At 44.2% G+C, this 19,717-nt stretch overlaps 1 protein-coding gene across 1 annotated transcript; it reads right to left on the reverse strand.

Moving 5' to 3' along the window:
• Positions 1 to 3,047: 3,047 nt before the first annotated feature.
• Positions 3,048 to 13,330, reverse strand: LOC137437365 (protein jagged-1-like). Its single transcript, XM_068131696.2, has 10 exons — positions 12,757 to 13,330; positions 11,753 to 12,064; positions 10,084 to 10,135; positions 9,693 to 9,950; positions 7,841 to 7,901; positions 7,289 to 7,419; positions 7,011 to 7,127; positions 6,708 to 6,742; positions 5,924 to 6,041; positions 3,048 to 4,055 (listed from the first exon to the last, which is right to left on the reverse strand). Exons 1-10 carry the CDS (start codon positions 12,793 to 12,795, stop codon positions 3,817 to 3,819), a joined length of 1,362 nt encoding a protein of 453 aa, XP_067987797.1. The 5' UTR covers positions 12,796 to 13,330; the 3' UTR covers positions 3,048 to 3,816.
• Between the last annotated feature and the right edge of the window lie 6,387 nt (positions 13,331 to 19,717).

Consider the following 19,717-nt stretch of genomic DNA (forward strand, 5'->3'; position numbering starts at 1 on the left):
TCTAGGGTGGACTTCTGATCTACTGAAGACCAAGGTGCAGGCCTGAATGAACCTGACGTTGCTTTATTATTAACATTATTAGAAATACTAATGACAGTCACATTTATGTTCTGGCCTAATGAGTTGTCATGTTTAATCACTAGTAAAATTAATATGACAAACCACACCTACAAACTTCCCTTAGTTATACAGCTGAATTTTTGTAAACTAGGGAGTAGCTGCGGCCTCTATGTCTGAGAGAGGCCGCAGCTACTTCCTGGTTACCAGGTCATGCAGATTCCACGAATATGTTTTTGATTTTTTTTTTGCATGCCTGCCATCCTTACCACCATCGCTTATGTAAACATGACACACCAGCACTAATGTTACCATGCATGTCACACGAGGATAGACTCCGGCCCCACTACTGCAGCAAGACCATTGGCCATATTTTGAAAGACCCAGCTGGTGTTCATGCGTGCGTAATTATGATTGGCGGATATCTTACAAACAGCACAGCCGTCATGTGACCATGTCATTGGAAAAGAGTCCGTTGGTTTATGAGATATTGAAATAATGTTGTTGCTTCTCACAAGTAACAACAAATGCAAAGCACTACCAAGGTAGCATGTTTGGAAAACAATGAGTCAAGAGAAACAAAGAACAACTCAGAAACCTGAAAAACTTCTGCCCAATGATCACTATGCTCTGATAATTGGAATAAGAACCAAAAAGAGCAATCAGATTGCACACTCTCGCCAGGACATGTTTGTGCGATGTATTTTGTGTGGTTTGTTTCGTGTTTTTTCGGATAAGATTCGTTTTTCTATCCAAAATGGCTGCCAAACAACGTGACCTATGATGTCACCATTTTCACACTATATGTAGCAGTGGTGTGAGATGCTATTTATCAAACTTCACATCGTAAGCACTTTCAAATAAACAATTTTTTGAATATCTTCCTTAAATCCATTATCGCCAGCAAACAATGTGACAGATGACATTTTTTTTCTCCACATCATATCCTCGTGTGTAGTCAATCACAGGGTTAAAATTTTGCATCGATCCGTTCAGTGCTTTGAGAGAAGAACAATAATTTCATTTACGGTTTTTGCATCAATCCAATATGGCTGCCAGACCATGTGACCTATGACTTGATCGTTTTCAAACTTTACTCCCCAAGGCTAATAGATCATGTGTGTGGAGTTTTGCATCAATCTAGTAAGCTTTTCTGGAAGAGATTTTTAAAGGTTTTCATTTGCCAACCAATATGGCTGCCAAACCACCTGACCGATGACGTCATTAATTAAATTCTCACACATTTTTGTGTAGATCATGCTCGTGACATTTCAAACTGATCGGATCAAGCGTTCCACTTGTCTAATTATGACGTCATAATGAAGGCACCGATGACATCATTATTAATATATGTTGTTCCCCATGTGGAGTACTTTACAATGAGCAATGTTTCAATTTTTGCCATGGAGCAGTTTCGGAGATTTCGAGATTCAAAGTTTTTCGGTTCTTCAAGATGGCGCCTGTACCACGTGACATATGACGTCATAATTGTCAAAAGTTATCCAGGAGGAGGCGCTCTTATGGTGAAAATTTTGTGTCATTCGGGCCGACGTTTGAATTGAAAAGCATACTCACGTTTTGTGCAGACAAAGAAACAGACAAAGAAACAGAATCCATATGCAGATCTTCACCAAAATCGAATCGAATCGTCCTTGTCAGACACCCAAACTCTCCACCAAGTTTTGTCCAAATCTGTCCACAACTTTTTGAGATATCCTGCTATGTATCGTTTTTTGCCCTATCTCCCAATGGTGAAGAATCACTTTAAAAAATCTAGTAGCCGGATCCGGATCCGGATCTTCATCAAAATCCAATAATTTCGTCCTTGTCCCATACGCTTGTCCCAATCTCTGCTAATTTTCGTCCGAATCTGTCCACAACTTTGAGATATTTTGTTCACAAACAAACAAACAAAGATAAACGGACAGACAGACAGGGGTGAAAACATAACCTCCATCCACCTTTGGTGGCGGAGGTAATAATCTATCTATAATTCCAGCAATCTCTGTGTGTCTGTCTGTGTGTCTGTGTGTCTGTGTGTCTGTGTGTCTGTGTGTCTGTGTGTCTGTGACCGCTGTTTCTCGACAACCACGGGTCCGATATACTTGAAACTTGCCAGGTATATTGCTGGGGACCCGAGGATGTGCCTTTTCAAGGTTTCATATTAATCGGACAATTACTTACCGAGATATGTCCAAAAAACGCTTCAACCAATCAGAGAGCAGCGAGCTATCACGTGTGCCGAACGTGGCGATCAGGCTCTGCCTCGGACGGCACATTTGACAGCGTATTCATTTATTTCACGTTGGAAAACTATGTTGCCGTTAAACTATGTTTTAAAACGAATTCAAACTGCGATTAAATTAAAACGATTCATCCTAACTGCGATTTGCGAACTTCCGGACAGTGACGACTGTCCGGCAGCACGCTTTCCGGCATCCAATCACAGAACGCTTTGTTGCGTAGGCGTGGCCGATGTGAGACGAGCGGAGCTGAGCGCGTTACGAGCTGACCGCCATTACGGTACGTAATTCGATTTCTTATGCGCATTATTTCTCCCAATTCATTCATCTCCCAATTTCTCCCAATTCAATTCGTATCACTAATAAAAACGAATTTGCGATTCATTCGCTTTCCTGCGCGTTTGTGCACGCGATGGCGATTGCTTTACCAAACTCCGGAAGCCGTTCGCTTTGGACCAAACCATTGCATGAGGGGGGGGTTCTGTGGTCGTTGCGAATGGACCAAACCATTTCATGTAAATAGAGGGGGGGGATTGTCACTGTACTCGCAAGCCGTTCGCCGTTCGCTTTGGCGTTGCGAATGGACCAAAACATTTCATGTAAATAGAGGGGGGGGATATAATTTTAGATAGATATATAGTACGGGCATATATATAGTACGGGCATGCCCTAGTAATAATAATAATAATAATAATAATAATAGGAACAGTACCAGTTTGGAAATGAAATGAACTCTAATTCCAGGATAACGAAGATGATTTATTAATAAACAATTTTTTTATTGTATCACGTGTCACAATTACAAATAAGCATCTGTATAAAAAATATCTCAACATGACAACGCATTTGCTAATGTGTCAATCCGGCCAATCGAGTGTCTAGAAATCCTCCTCCATAGTTGGTCTTTCTCACACTGAATATATCAATTGATAGGGGATGGGCAACGCTGGCTCGCCCAATCCTCAGGTAACCGAAGAAGCTTTCTGTGGCAACCTTGTACCCAACAATCTGCGACGTCGGTTGAGGTACTTTTCGCAGAAAGGTGAAGGTGCACATAGCCAGGTAAAGCACGATAGCGTATCTTTATATGGGAACGATGTAGTCATGTGTAGTTGGCTAGGTGGTCCAGTCACGTGCAACATCAAACTTCCCAAAAATAGTTAAACAATGTTTGAAAGTGAACAACTTATTATAATATTCCTTGTTGGCCCAACATGTACATTCAAAGCTGACCAACGATAAGCAAACAAAAGTATCAACAGACAGGAAGTACCAGCAGTGGGTTTTAAGTGACATAGCTAAGTTACATATATAGAGCAAGTCAGTAGTTTCTAAAAGATAATAAATAATATTGAATAATAAATAAGGCAAATAAATAAATACATTAAAAAATAAATAGGACATAGTAAAGGTATCACGCTTAAAAAGGTGTAATGGGGTGGGACAGGGTGAAACCTATAAAGAGAAATAAAATAATAGACAGCAGCAAATATAATCTAGGATTTGGTAGTTACCTCTAAACCAACGGGCAAGCTCTTGTACTTTCAGTCAACTCCACAAGACCATTCCTTCGGCAAACCTGGGCTTCCCAACACTGCTCCAAGTTGTTGATGTCCGAAGACCTCGGCCGAAGAGAGACCTCCAACTGCTTGGATGACCGCGTCTGTCTGCAGCGCCATGCCAGGCCGACCGATACCGCCAACAGCACCAATACCGCCAGGGCAATGACCAGTGATGACGTCAGCAGGGGGTAATCTTGGAGGGGGTGAGAGTGTTTCATTAAGAGGAGAAAAATGTTAGCATTTCCAACATCGTATCATCATGAGTAGCTTATCGATATACAGTCACGTGAAAAAGTAAGTACACCCCATGAAATGTTTTTTAAAATCTTTTTAACATATGTGGACATATCAATATTTGATCTTCATTTAAACAGTATCTATAGATAAAGGTGATATAATTGAACAAAAAACAATGTAAGATTGACTTTGCAATAATTTATTCAACAAAAAATTAACAGAGATGCCATTTCCTTCTGTGGAAAAAGTAGGTAAACCCTTGGCTCCAATAGGTGGTATTGCCCCCTTTGGCAGATACAACCTCAAGTAGGCGTTTCTTATAACTGTCTAGCAGTCTCTGACATCGACTGGGAGAAATTTTTGCCCACTCCTCCATGCAGAATTCTTTCAGCTGTGCGATGTTTGAGGGGTTTCTTGCATGCACAGCTCCTTTCAAATCCCCCCACAACATCTCGATGGGATTTAGATCCGGGCTTTGACTTGGCCATTCCAGAACCCTCCATTTATTTCTTTTCAGCCATTCCTTGGTGGATTTACTGGTATGTTTAGGGTCATTGTCATGTTGCAAGGTCCACCTTTGGTTGAGCTTCAACTTGCCGACAGATGGCCTCACATTATCCTCAAGCACCCTCTGGTACAATGAAGAATTCATAGTGGATTCTATGATGGTGAGCTGCCCAGGCCCTGATGCAGCAAAGCTGCCCCAAACCATAATATTTCCACCACCATGCTTTACAGTTGGTATCAGGTTCCTGTGGTCAAATGCTGTCTTTGGTTTTCGCCAAACATGTCTTCTGGTACTGTGGCCAAATAGCTCTACCTTTGACTCATCTGTCCAGAGCACATTGTTCCAGAAGTGCAGGTCTTTGCCTCGGTGTTCATTGGCAAACTTTAGTCTTGCCCTGATGTTCTTTCTGGACAGCAAAGGTTTCCTCCTGGCACACCTCCCATGTAGATCAAATTTGTGTAGCCTCTTTCTAATGGTAGACTCGTGCACTTTGACATCAACAGTGGCAAGAGCTCCCTGTAGGTCCCGTGATGACATTCTGGGGTTCTTCGAGACTTCTTTCAGCATCTTGCGGTCTGCTCTCAGGCTGAACTTGCTGGGGTGGCCTGGCCTGAACAAGTTGGCAATTGTTTGGAATCTTCTCCACTTGTAGATGATCTTCCGGACAGTCGAATGATTGATTTCAAATTGTTTGGAGATCTTTTTAAATCCCTTCCCAGACTCGTAGGCATCTATAACCTTCTTTCTGAAGGCCTCAGAGACCTCTTTTGATCTAGGCATGGTGACACCACACACTTCAACAACAAAGAGCAAACCAAACTAAATGTCTGAGGTTTAAATAAGACAGGTTCCTCCACGATCCTCTCTAACGATGTTCTAATCATTTGCACCTGAGCTGGTGCACCTGATTCTAATTTTAGGTATTTGAAGTAGTGATAAATGTAGGGGTGTACTTACTTTTTCCACATGCGAAATTTGCATTTATGTTTATTTAAATTATACAATGGACTACAAAATGTAAATGTTTCATGATATTTGTTATATTATATCACCTTTATCTATCAATATTGTTGAAATGAAGATCAAATAGCTGTATGTTGAAATATGTTGAAAAAGTCAAAACTTTACATGGGGTGTACTTACTTTTTCACATCACTGCACGTTTGTTTTTTGTTTTAAATGAAACCATGCGTATATGTGCTCGTGCGGCCTTCTTAACTGGAGGCTCATGATGTGGGGACCCCAGGTTCAAGTCCTATAAATACCATATGTGTTTGTCCATTGTCTACACAATTATGTCAAATGTTCACTCTTACCTTTGCCAAATGTGCGCTGAGGCAACTGGACTTGGAGCTGGGTGAGAGCCCCCAAAAGGGGTCTTCGGGGATCAGATTGTGCAGAAGCTGTATAAATGTGCTCCATCTTATCAGCATCCTGTCCAAAAAATATTGGAGGAAGGTCAAGAAATAACAGCAGGTTGAATCTGAGCACAAAATTTCCATTTCGCTCAAGTGTAATCTTCTTCTTCATTCGTATGCAGCACAAGGCTGCAGAGTAGCATCATTGGTGGAGGCTGTGCCACGGATGCAATGCCCCCTACTGATTAGGGCAGGAATTGTAATTTGTTCATGGTGCCGGTGATGGCTTGCCTACTCTTCATGAAGGACATCGTGACAACTTTAACGTCCACCAATGAATGCTGGCAGACGGGACGCCCGTTTAACGTCCATCCGAGGGACGACACACCTTGATGAACCACCATGGCCTGCGAAACACCAGGATGGCAGTTTATAGCTGGGTCGGGATTCAAACCCAGGCTAGGCAGCTTAGAGGTGAGTGTGCGCACCTCTAGGCTATCCTGTCTGCCCTAAGTGGTAATCAGGAGGCACAACACCAAGGAGCATGCAACCCTTCGGAATGGAGGCTAACCCGGATGTGGAATCACCAGCAAAGATGAACGTCTTTTACAGCCTTCTCTTTTACAAATATAATTAGCATAATGAGTTTTATTGATATTCACAATTAAGGGTGAATTAATATGGGAGAAACGTTTTGGGTGTGCAAATCGACTGAGGTGAAGCAGAGGTGTATGGTTCTTACCATGTGGATTGGGGCAGCACTGACATTGTGGTCACCTGTAGGAAACGGAGGAGTACAGACAGGTCAGGACAAATAATGGTAACTCTTGCAAGAAACAGGCATAACGGATCAATTGTTTGTGACAATCGTCATGTAAAAGTTTATAAAAATAACAATTGGGGGCTCATCCGGGATTACTTTCATCCCGTTAGCCAAACAGTGTCGAGAAATGTTAGCTATTGATGATTTTCGTTGAATGTAGAGTGAATTTAAAATGAAGGAATAATTGCTTGGTGTGTGTGACACATATAAGTTGGCACTTACGAATCTGGCAGTTTTTGCCATGCCACCCTGAGAGGCATATGCATAAGTAATGGCCAGGCTCGGTGTGCCTACATTCTCCTCTGTGCTCACATGGCTCTCGTGCACACGGGTTCAGGTCTGACCAGAGATGGAGGGAAACAGGATTTGAAGTTAAAGCAGAGAAACAACTGCAGAACTTGTTCAGAGATGGCAGAAGGATGACGTAATGGGCACCGTCGTAATGAGCATGTGTCGGTGGCATCCACTGGCACAATCGCTCTTCTTGTGTTTGCTCTCACCTTTATCGCAGAGCAGGCCTCCCCAGTTCTTGTGACAATGGCACTCCCAGGGTCGGGTACATGAGCCGTGTTGGCACCCCGGATATGGATGGCAAGCATCGCAGCGTGGCCCACGCCAGCCATACTTGCACCTGTAGCCAGGACAGAACAGGGTGCTTTCATGGTGTCAAGGTGGTCGACATGGTATGAAGGGTTGGGAAGACTGAAAGAAGAGCATTTCAAGTGCGAGGACAAAGTGATTGAGGAATCATGAAGGATGATGAACACGGATGATCTCACTCTCACTCACACACTCTCACTCACACACTCTCACTCACACACTCTCACTCACACACTCTCACTCACACACTCTCACACACACACACACACACACACACACACACACACACACACACACACACACACACACACACACACACACACACACACACACACACACACACACACACACACACACACACACACACCTCGGTTAACGTCTTAGTTATGTTCTTAAGGGGTGTGATGGATTTAGAGTAGCTGAGTGGGGGTGTATGATGATGATTATCGTACTTGCATTCACTGGGCTTGGTGCAGTAACCGTGTACAGCGTCACATCCCAACTTGCAGACAGCTGGACACACAAGACAGAATAGAACACAAGATTTGTCTCGAATCTTGCTCCTCGTGTGCACAGTACAACTTGCTCTGTTGCTCTTGCACATCCTCTCCCTGCCCTTTTTACTCTCTCATTTGCCCTCGATCATCTTCCATCTGCTTAGAAATCAGCCAACGTCACCGCATTACATAAACAACATGGGGCAGAAATGAATCCCCTTTAACTACAGACCAATCAGCTTACTGCCAATCATCAGCAAGTTCATGGAATCCATCATCGCAGTTGACATAAACTCCATCCTTTTCTCCAACAGCCTCATCTCACATAATCAATTCAAATTCAGACACGGTCACTCTACGTTGGACATGCTCCTTCTACTCTCCCAACAATGGATGGAGGCCTTCAATGTCAGACATTAGATCAGGGCCGTCTCTCTAAACATAACTTAAGCTACAAATACAGTCTGGCATCCTGTCTTGCTCTCCAAACTCTCCGCCTATGGAATCCAAGGCCAACTCCACTCTTGGGTTGCTGACTTCCTCTATTCTTGTAGCCAACATGTGGCTCTCAATGCGATCCTCTCATCTCTTCTTCCTGCCAAGGCTGGAGCTCTCCAAAGCAATGTTTTCAGCCCAGTCATATTCCTGATCTTCATCAATAATCTTTTGGACTCTGGAAAATCCTCTTCATCACTTTCCTGATTACTCCACTGTCTGCCATAACATCCCTCATCTTTAAGATAGGCAGGCAGTCCAACACTTAAACTATGTCTTTCATCCTGGACAAATCTCACACTCACTTTCACTCTATCTGTCCTTTCACTCTATCATCTGGCAAACCCCCCATCTACTTTCTTAACAATCCTCTTGAAGAAGCTCAATCACTCATACTTTTAGGTCTCACCATCAGCGATAGTCTTTCTTGGACAAGCCACATATGTAAGTTGGATGAAAAGCCAATCACATTTGGGGTTTCACAGTATACACTGGGAATCCTCCATCATGCAAAGTCCTTCCTTGGCACATCTGAACTTTTATCTTCCTCCAAGGCCTTCCTCCACAGCTTGATGGAGTACTGCTCTCCCCTCTGGGCTGGTGCCCTTGCCTCACATCTTGCTCAGCTTGATGCTGTGGAAACCAGGCCTTCATAATCACTGGAATATCCTGTGATGAAGCTGAGTCTGTGGGCATATCCCTTCCACATCGCAGACAGGTCGGTGGTCACTCTGTCTTCTACCGCCTCCTTTCTGGTATTGCTCCTCTTTTGTCCTACCTATGGAACCAACTTCCTCAGTCTCTTCAATTCCATTCTTCCCTCAAGGGCTTCTCCCTCTATGCTTGATCTCACTCAATTATACTCTGCTTTAGGTGTTTCCCCCTTTCCATGCTCCTTTCACCTTTTCTCTCACTCTTCCATGAGCCTTGATCATGTATGCAAAAAAAACCCCAAAAAGCCAGCTGTTCACAACCATGATCTTTTCTGTCCTCCCCAAGTCCACCCCTTTCTGGGTTTCGAGTTTTCTTTTCATTTCTGTGATGGAGAGATGGTAGTCTGTATCCATCGTGTTCGTCCGCTGTGTTTGCCCCTTGCTGCCATTCTCCTGAACATCCATTATTTCTCCAAGTCTCCCCCTACTTTGTCCCACAACACTGCTGTTGGTGTGTCCCCCTCTATTTCTACTGTTCTTTTGTTACGTTATATCCTGTTCTGTTCTGTGCTGTCACTCCTCCATGAGCAATTAGGACTCCTCAACAGCATACCAAATAAGAAACATTTGTAAAAGTGTACTCGCTCACTCGCACTCACGCTGGTCACAACCCTGTCCACTCCAGCCCCTCAGGCACACCCGGCGGCCATCGCTATCACAGCCATAATGCCCAAAGTAGTCGTTGCGGGGACGGCACAAGCGTTTGCAGGCCGGGCCATGGTAGTGGATGTCACAGCGTACACGGGCCACGGCCTCCAGACGACCAGACAGACCTAACGGCAGTAGCAGACGGCGCCAAACCTGCCCAGGTCTCAGTAATACGGCCTCAGCAAGCCTCGCCACCAGAGGATCGGAGCCTGGAGTGGTAAGGGTGGTGCAGGTAGAATGACTGGTCCGGACCCGGTATTAATAGTGCTGATGAACAGTAATGTGGAAGAGAGTGCGTAATGGTTGATGCTTAGTGCGCTGGGGGTATGTGGGACTACTCACTGCTGCTGTGGTTGTCGTGGTCACGTGCCTCCAGGATAAGAGTGAAAGCTGACTGTGTAGGAATAGTAAAAAAAATAATTAGTTGACCTGTGTAGTCAAACCAGAAGTAGTCAAACCAGAGTCAAACCAGAAGTAGTCAAACCAGAGTCAAACCAGAAGTAGTCAAACCAGAAGTAGTCAAACCAGAAGTAGTCAAAGCAGAAGTAGTCAAACCAGAGTCAAACCAGAAGTAGTCAAACCAGAGTCAAACCAGAGTCAAACCAGAAGTAGTCAAACCAGAGTCAAACCAGAGTCAAACCAGAAGTCAAACCAGAAGTAGTCAAACCAGAGTCAAACTAGAAGTCAAACCAGAAGTAGTCAAACCAGAAGTAGTCAAACCAGAAGTAGTCAAACCAGAAGTAGTCAAACCAGAAGTAGTCAAACCAGAAGTAGTCAAACCAGAGTCAAACCAGAAGTAGTCAAACCAGAGTCAAACCAGAAGTCAAACCAGAAGTAGTCAAACCAGAAGTAGTCAAACCAGAAGTAGTCAAACCAGAAGTAGTCAAACCAGAAGTAGTCAAACCAGAAGTAGTCAAACCAGAAGTAGTCAAACCAGAAGTAGTCAAACCAGAAGTAGTCAAACCAGAAGTAGTCAAACCAGAAGTAAAATAAGCAAGAAATGTGTGATACACAATCTGGTGGATTAGTTGAAACTGACAACTACCCAATCAATATCAACTAACCATGTGCTCCTCTGATCTCTTTTTTTGTATACAGAGTCAAGGCTCATGGAAGAGCTGGAACACAGAACGGATCATGACATAACATAACCAAAAGCAACAGTGGAGGAGAAGGGGAAAATGGCAACAGTAGGGCGGAAGGAGAAAATAGACGGACAAATTATGGATGCAGGTAACGATGGGAGAACGCAAGCAGTGGACAGGTTGGATACAGAAGCAACATTTTTGGAGAGGTGTCGAAAAGATCATGGTTTTGGTTGGGGCTAAACAGCTGTCTTGAAGACCTGGAGGGAGGAATGAGATACAACATAAAAAGCTATATACAAAATAAGACTCAGAGTGCAGTGTACAAAATAAGAAATCTGCAGATAAATATGGATGGGTTTCCAAATCACATGAAGAAGAAGATCCATTATCTTGGAAATTAGACTAAAATTGGTCGAGATGAGTCAATGAAAAAAAGAAGTCCAAATGGGTGAAAACGAATTAGAAAACGAGGCCTAATTGTAAACGGTAGTATTGTGTGTCAGAAAAGAGGTACACCAATGGATGGAATCATTCCTTCTTGTACACATTTTACTTGTTTTGCCAAACATTGGATCAAAGTTCTGCTGATTCCATCCAAGGGTAAAAACACAGACCTGGTTTGTATCACTAAGGGATTCTTGTCCTCAAAATGGGTGTTTAGCTCTGCAGGACCTATTTTCCCATTGGTGATACGATTTTGCACAATTTTGTGGATGTTACACAGATTTTTCTGGGAAACATTCTTTCGAAGTTAGAACTAAGCCCTCTGAACGTTATTGTAAAGTCCATGCAATTAAAAAATTGTACCACCATGAGGAGAGCTCCTGTAAATGGACAGTTAAGATATTTGGTATACGACGTCACAATATAGATGATCTGGCAGAGTGATTGGGTACTCAGGAGTGATTGGCGGTGGTACGCACTGGCCAGGCATAGCGGAACGGAACGATGATGAGACCCCGTTCACCAGGGTAAAAGGAGTTTCCCCCTAGGATCGGAGTGCTGACCGCACCCAAGGGGCAGGCGGTCGGAGAAGACCTGGGACTGATCCCTGGAAACCTCGGCTGGTACTCGCGCAAGCACACGCGGAAGAACGTGTCACAGGGGTCGCTCGGAGGACATGGCCGGTCATTGGGCTCGTCCATTGGGTCACAGCACTCTCCCCTCGCTGTAAGACCCTCTGGGTTGTGGAATGAAACGATCTGGATCTCCAGCACCCCAGATGCCAAGCAGCTCTGCGGAAACAAACAACATCATCGTTATCATTGCGGAGCTATAATGGGATAAGATCTTAAACTCTGTGCTTGGTGGATGCAGAGGATTTAGAACGAGGCCATGGCACCGGCACACAATGGTCCACTCTTTTTGAGTAGCATCATTTTTCTCAAAAATTTTATTTATTTTTAATGCAGTCGCTCAAATGAAAATTAAAACAAAATTTTCTACCCCCGTTAATTCACCCCAGATCCACTTTTTTGAAATACCGACTTCTTTCCTGGAAGTCCTAGCAGTGTCCATGTATTTTCCACCTCTCCCACCTCCCATGCCTCCTCCCCACAAGCCCTCTCCCTCCCACAGATCTCCCGTTGTCCCTGTTCTCTGCTGTTGTACTTGTGTGCTTCCCTCTCTCTCCCCATCTTGTCTCCCGCTCCCATTATCTTATGTTTTATGTGTCAGTTTGTCTTTTTGTGATTAATGTTAGCTCTTACACGGGCCTCGATCTTGTATAAAAAAAAGTAAAAAATTAAAAATCACTCATTTGAACATCACGATGCTCAATGTCGTTTATCCTTATTACGCAATGAAATCAAATATCAACGCCAAAATAATTTCAGAATGCAAGAATTTATGTTTTAAAGTTCGAATACCTTCACCAAGCAGGCTCGAAGACACTACAAACCCGAGGGAGGGCGAGGGTCATCGTTACCTCTGAAAAGACCAGCACGAGAATCCCTGCTGCCAGCATGGCCGAAGACCGTCACCCCCGTAGCAGGGGCAGACTTGTGAAAACGATTCTGAAGAGCGCAGAAGCTTTTATAGCTGCGATTAAAGGTTGGAACCAGAGAGGGGGGGGTTCGCTGCTGGAACGGGATTGGACGCGCCTGGTGAATGGCCATTAGGAGCGCAGGTATTTGTGGGGTGAAGGTCTTTGTTTGCCATGGTCCCCAAGGAGCTAAGCTTGTGAATGGAGCATGGCAGATGGCAGGGGGTTTTGGAAGAAAGATTTGTTGGGGGTTGGGTGTGGGAGGGGAGGAGGTTGAGAGCGAACAGGTGCAGATGCCAGGCGAAAAGCCCTCTTCCTCCTCCTCCTCCTCCTCGCTGGTAGTGAGTTCTCAGCAGGAGGTAGGACCGAATGATGGCAGCTGCTTGATTCTGTTACTTAAAAAGAATTTTTTTAATTAACTTTGAACTTGTTTTGATAATGTTTAGAAAATATCATATCACTCTTCCAGGAGTGAATTCCAAAGAATTAAGTGCTGAGTGCACAATCCTAAGTGCACCTGGGGGAGCCGCATCTTGGAGAACACCGTACTACGTAGGGAGACTTTCAAACCTGCAGTCACAGTCACAATCACGTGCACGTAAAGGGAGAAGGAATCGTGATATATTTATCAAGAGTAGGCCATATCCCACATGTGCCGATGATTTTAACAAGTCTACGTACTGAGCACTCAAGCGTAGGTTTCAAGGTGTGCACCTATCCCAAACATACGTAAAGCGGCACAGCTATGGCACACTCATGGAGTCGTGGTGAAAGCCTTTCTTGAAGCTCTGGCACACTACAACACTACGTCACAGACACTGTTGTATTCGTTGAACCATAATCCGCTACAAGCGTGTCATGTTTGTATACAATCGTTTGATGACGTCTTTATGACGTCAATAACAAGCTTGCGCATATCAGAGTATAGTTCTGGCTAAGCGTGTCTACAACAAAATAGTTATCGTTCTTAAATTGATAAGTTTAATGTGAACTAGCGAATAACTCATTCTTAAGGTAGATTAATCATCTCAGAATTGGGATGATAATATTATTTTAGTTTGACTTGTAATACTCCCTCCTGCCAGGAGTGGCGCTATGCTATATATATTTATATAGGGAGAATCAGGGTCTCCCTCCTACCCACCCCTTTCCGCCCCCCACCCCCCCCCCCCCCCCACTCTACTCTACTCTGAACCACCGGGACTGATTTTTTCTTAGATTTCCTAAAACCTTCCTGTGCATACCACGAGTACAACGACCTGTTTTCAACTCATTCCATTCAGTGGTTGAGGAATGCATAGCAGTCAAACACAAAAAACCCACAAACAAACAAGAAAGATGTTGTGTATAGCACAATACTTGCGAAACCAAATAAACAATCGTTTCCATGGAAACAGCAATTCAATCATATGGAAAAATTTGACCAATCAAATGTTTTACATGATGGAATATTGTGCATAAAAAATTTGGAATTTGGTTGATAACATTTTCTCCTCGGCACCTAATAGGTGTTTTACATGTTTTGGATGGCATTGATCTTGATCCTTGACTAATTTTCACCAGATTTTATACACATATACTACACATGCATACAAATAATCTGTGTAGGTTTCAATCTGATATATTGAAAAATTATTGTTAATAATAGTTGTTGTTGTATAGCACTGCACAGTTCTCTTGACCAAGTCGGGCAGCATGTAAGAATGGGAAAGATTTGGCCCCCGACTAGCTTTGAGAGGGGAGGGGGGCAGGGGGGATGGGGGGGGGGGGGGAGAGGAGCGGTACAACCACTGCGAAGAGGCATCCCCGATAGTTGCCCAGGAGACTGTTATTCAGGTCCGGTCCTGTTAGTAGAACATTATTGAGGGAGATGCCTTGTACTGAGCGCTTGACTTGAATACCACCCTGATCTGACCTGGTTTCTGTGGGTGATACACACTGAAGATTGGCAAGTATCAGCATTCTTCCCCCTCCTTCAGTGGTAGTGCTGGCTCTGCTTTGTCATTGTCAAGGATCTTCTGTATGAAGGCTACAAAATGTTCCTTTGTCTGGCCTTTTCTGCAGTGTGCGTCCAGTGAGGTGAAACAACTGAGGGCTTGTTCCTTGTTGTTGGGAAGCCGACATCTAGGTGTACGGAATGGAAGTGGGGCAACCTATCTGTTTGAGTCGTCCATGAAGAACTTTTCATCCATAGTCTTCAGAAAGACTTTAACTTGTTTCCTTTGTTTTTGAAGTCCTTTGTTTCCTTTGTTTGTTTCCTTTGTTTCCTTTGAAATCCTTTGTTTTGTCGAAGAGCACACTTCCATGGTTTTCATCGACCACGCCTTGTATGGGAATCTTCATGATCGTCCGTTGAGAACAGCCTTGTAGTTGACCTTTGCAGCTGAATTTCTCCTTCACGTGAATGTGGTTGGAACATGGGCTGAAGAGGGATGTGCGTCCATTTTCAAGCACACTCGTATTGAAGGTGTTCATAGTGACTGGCTTGTGAGCATTGCCCAGGTAAATGCCACCTACTATAACCCATCCTATGTCAAGTCTCTGGGAGCAGGGAGCATTGTGTTGCTCATGTACCTTGTGAACCCTTAGGATGTCTCTTCCCAGCAGAAGAAGGATGCAAGGGTCCAATGACCTCAAATGGGGTGATGGCGTGCACCTTCGGCAGTAGGAAACTTCATCCTATCGTCTGGCATCTGGTTGCACTCAAAGAGGGTGGAGAGAGTCAAATTTGTCTTTCCATCCACAGACTCAACCAGGTAGCCGATGGCTCTTTTCCCTGCATCTGGTTGCATTCAAAGAGAGTGTATCGAGATGTTCCGTTTAATGTTAAACAGATCAAAGAACTCTGACTTGGTTAATGATCTGTTGCTTTGATTGTCCAAGATCACATACTCCCTTGCTGCCTTCCCAGGATGTCCCTTAGGATACACTTTAACTAAGCATACTTTGGAGCAGGATCTTGCACTGAGACCTGCTCCACAGACCTAAGCGCACTTCAATGTGACTGCAGGTGAAGTAGTGCCTTCTTCCTCCTTCCCGTCATGATTTGAAGCAGGGGCCTTTGAGGTCCAGGGAATCGGACCTGGGCGAAGAGACGTGATGTGTGTTTCGATATTGCACTCTGTACATATAATGGATGTCTTGCATTTTCTCACAAGGTGAGTTGAAGAGGCACAACGCCTAAAGCAAATGCCATGCTCCTTGAGGAAGGCATTGGGGTCTTCGAGGGGCTCGACTCTGCAGCCGCGGCACTTCTTATGAGGATGAGGCTTGTCGTGGATCGGAAATTGCCTAGCGCCTCGAAGAGGGCAGACGTCTCCATGAGCAGACAGGATGAACAAAATTTTGCTTGGCTGCAAATGAAACTTGAATAGAAAGAGAAAGGAGGAAAGGTGACGTCGCACACTTATTTGGACCTTCAATCTTGGGACATCCACTTCTCTTATAAGCTGTGGGGCAGCTTCTCCACAATGGTATCCAGGTAGGTGAGGCTCAGGAGGCAACCCTCTGTCTTTGGGGACTCCAGTTCCAGCAGCAGATCTCCAAGCTCTCATGGCTTTTGGTGATCTTTGTTAGTAATTTTTTTGGAAGTTCTCAATCTTCTTGAAAAGATCCCTCTCAATAACTTCTGGAGAGGCGTAACTATTTGAACCTCTTCAAATAGTTTCCCAGACCATTTCCAGTCCTGCTTTGGGGTTGTTAACATGCACCGACCTCATTCTCCTCACATGCTCCGATGACTCGTTTCCCAGCCACTTGGTTAACAAGACGAGCTCATCACTAGCAGTTAGGTCCAATCCTCTTATAGCATTCATGAATGAGGACTTTCATGGCCGACAGTTCTCTGGGCGGTCATCAAACTTGATGAGCCTCAAGTTCACAAACTCACGGCGAACCAGGTACTTGGCTAAGTTCAACATACCTGGTAGTTCATTTTGTGGTGCTTGAGGATTCACTCTATTTATTGGGGTAGCATGAGGTGGTGACAGGAAATGTTGTGGACCAGCTGCCTTCAGTCTCCATGACTGCTGTGCATTGTCATTTTCTGTCATCTGAGGGATCTGTGTGGTGAAAGCTCAAGTCTGTCCTAGGTAGGGTGGCTTGTAATCGAGAAGTGATGTGACCCTCAGTACCTGCCAGCTTGGTTCGGGAGTCTGGTCAACGCTACTAAAAGCAACTTCTGGTTGCATCATTGTTGGGAGCACAGCTATGCTACAGATGTCCAGTGCCCCCTGTAGGTTAGGGCAGGAATTTGGAATTTGTTCAGGGTGCTGATGATAACTCGCCTACTCTTAGCAAAGGACACCATGGGATATTTAAGTCCACTAACTAGTGGGCAGACGGGATGAACAAAACCTCAGAGCTTGTTCAATGAATCGTGATACCTTCCTGAAACGGCGGTAGATGCTTTGGCTTTGCTGGGAAGTTTCCCTTTCTGAAACTTGCAAATGAAAATAACAATCAACGACATACACAAACATCTTGATAAACCGCAAATCTCTGACATATAATTGAAACAACATCTCATGGTGTCCACCTGCCCCTAAATTATTTAAAATATCAACATTTCATTAGCTTCCTATGAGCGACAGATGTAGGCCTACATAAAATGCAGTTGTAGAGGGTAATGGGGGAAGTGGGAGGAGGAGGAGGTCTCAGGGGCCTTCGACGTGCCACGACAGACGGGCGGCGGCACAGGAGGCAGGAGCAGAGATGGCATCATGAACTGACAAGACTTATAGTCACTTCTTCCACAACAACACTCGGACCACAGGCATGAGCCAATCTGACCCGCCCTCACCCATCTGCCTCTGCAAGAGCCCCGCCCGCTGCGCATCCTCCTCCATGGTCCATCATTCATCTACGTATTACATCCACATCTCAGTATTACAATTCAACAGAATGCTGCTCCCGTTCACCACTACAAGCAGATGGATTTGTTTTTTAAACCTTAAAACAAATAACCAGATGAAGAGGGATTAAGACAAAGGTTTATAGCTGAGCAGGTGCAGGTATGAAATTTTATACTAAGTGCATGTGGAAGAGTAAGACTGAATTATAAATGGCTTTTCTTTTCACACTGATCTAAAGCTCATCAGAGGAGCTTGTAAATATATCACGTGTAAGACACAGACCACTGCACCTTTACATAAATTACACAGAAATTATCAGATCAATTGACAAAACTGATGGCATCATATGTACTGGAAATGATTACCTCGGCTTATGTTTTCACCCGTCTGTCTGTCTGTTTGTGAACAAGATATCTCAAAAGGTTGTGGACGGATTTGGATGAAATTTGGTGGAGAGGTTGGTTATGTCACCGGGACGAAATGTTTAGATTTTGGCGAAGATCCAGATCTGAGAAATTTTGTATGTGAATCTTCACCAATGAGAGAACCACCTTCAGAGGTCATTTTTCCACACAGAGCAGGGGTTGGCCTTTTTTGGGCACCGTGGTCCCCTTTTTGAAGCGATGTTTTATGGCCGGATGCCCTTCCTGCCGCCAATCCTGTTAATCGCCTTTTGCGACACACGGGGAATTACCAGTGAACTGGTACTCAATTTGCAGACCTCAGAAGGATGACAGGCTGAGTCAACCCCCCATGCGTTAATTGAGCAATCGACCGGGATTCGAACCCAGGATCCTAGGATCCCAAGCCAGCACCCTAACCCAACACCAGGCTGTCACCAATGAGAGAGTTGTTTGGATAAATCCAATCATGAGTCACCATAAGTCAGACAACTTGAAACTAGAACGGCACTCAGTAGAGAGCATACCTCTGCCTGGTTGGCCATATCACTCAATGTGAGGAATAAATAGATGGATCCGGATCTTCACCAAAATTAAATCGATTCTTCCTTGTCACACACACAACCTGTCCAACAGGTTTCGTCCAAATCCATCCATAACTTTTTGAGATATCCTGCTATGTATCGTTTTTGGCCCTACCCCCCAATGGGGAAGAATCACTTAAAAAATTTTGGTAGCCGGATCCGAATCCGGATCCTTACCAAAATCTAATCATTTCGTCCTTGGGACATACGCTACATCTCTGCCAAATTTCGTCCGAATCCGTCCACGACTTTGAGATATTTTGTTAACAACCGGACAAACAAACAGACAAACAGACAGGGGTGAAAACATAACCTCCATCCACCTTTGGTGGCGGAGGTAATAGACAAAGTGTTTAAATGGTTAAACACCTTGTTTATTACATCATTCATGTGTAAAGTTTATGCAACTTGTTTAAACACCTTGTTTATGCAGTCCACATATAATCTGATAGCTAGAAAAATTGGACAAGCAATCGGATACATCATTCATGTGTAAAGACTCATTTAAACACCTTTATCTTAGCTATCAGCCAACCTAGAGGCCGAGCAAGTTGAGACGGCTCGGGTCCGTTTGTCTGTAGGGGATGCGATAAGCATAGAATGCTTAAAGGACGTCAGGTTTCCAGCAAATCTTCTTCAGTCTAGTGTTAAACAGCAGCAATTACTGTTTAAAAAGGTAAACATATTGTCGTGTCCCCGGGGTTAAGACCCCAAGAGGTCGAATGACCGAAACGAGCTTAAACTCCGAGGCGTACTCCGAACCTTGGCGGGATTGTCTTTTGGCGCGCGCGTGAAGGCCTGAGCCTTATTTAATCGGGAACACACGCAGAGGTTATCCGAACCCACAAACACAAAGACGGGACAGCAAAATCCACTATACAGGAAAAGTAAGATTCGACAAATAATGATTTAATGAAAATAAATGCAAATAACAATGAAAGGTGAGGTAAAAAACTAAAATTCCTAATTGAGATGTCTCCACTCAGACTCGTATACAAACAAGGGGAAAATATAATGAAAGAAAATAAATAATGTTTTGATAATCGGCCGGCACTCAGCTTTGCGT

Source organism: Myxine glutinosa, unplaced genomic scaffold (assembly GCF_964187855.1).
Source record: "Myxine glutinosa unplaced genomic scaffold, kmMyxGlut1.1 SCAFFOLD_2381, whole genome shotgun sequence".
Taxonomy (NCBI): Eukaryota; Metazoa; Chordata; class Myxini; order Myxiniformes; family Myxinidae; genus Myxine; species Myxine glutinosa.

Bases quoted from the DNA above. Each gene is read 5' to 3' on its own strand.
- LOC137437365 (XM_068131696.2), bottom strand. From the start codon at position 12,795: ATGCTGGCAGCAGGGATTCTCGTGCTGGTCTTTTCAGAG. The intron at 12,065-12,756 runs GTAACGATGACC...TTGTTTCCGCAG, and splicing joins TCGTGCTGGTCTTTTCAGAG to AGCTGCTTGGCATCTGGGGT. The intron at 6,743-7,010 runs GTAAGTGCCAAC...CGTTTCCTACAG, and splicing joins TGGCAAAAACTGCCAGATTC to GTGACCACAATGTCAGTGCT.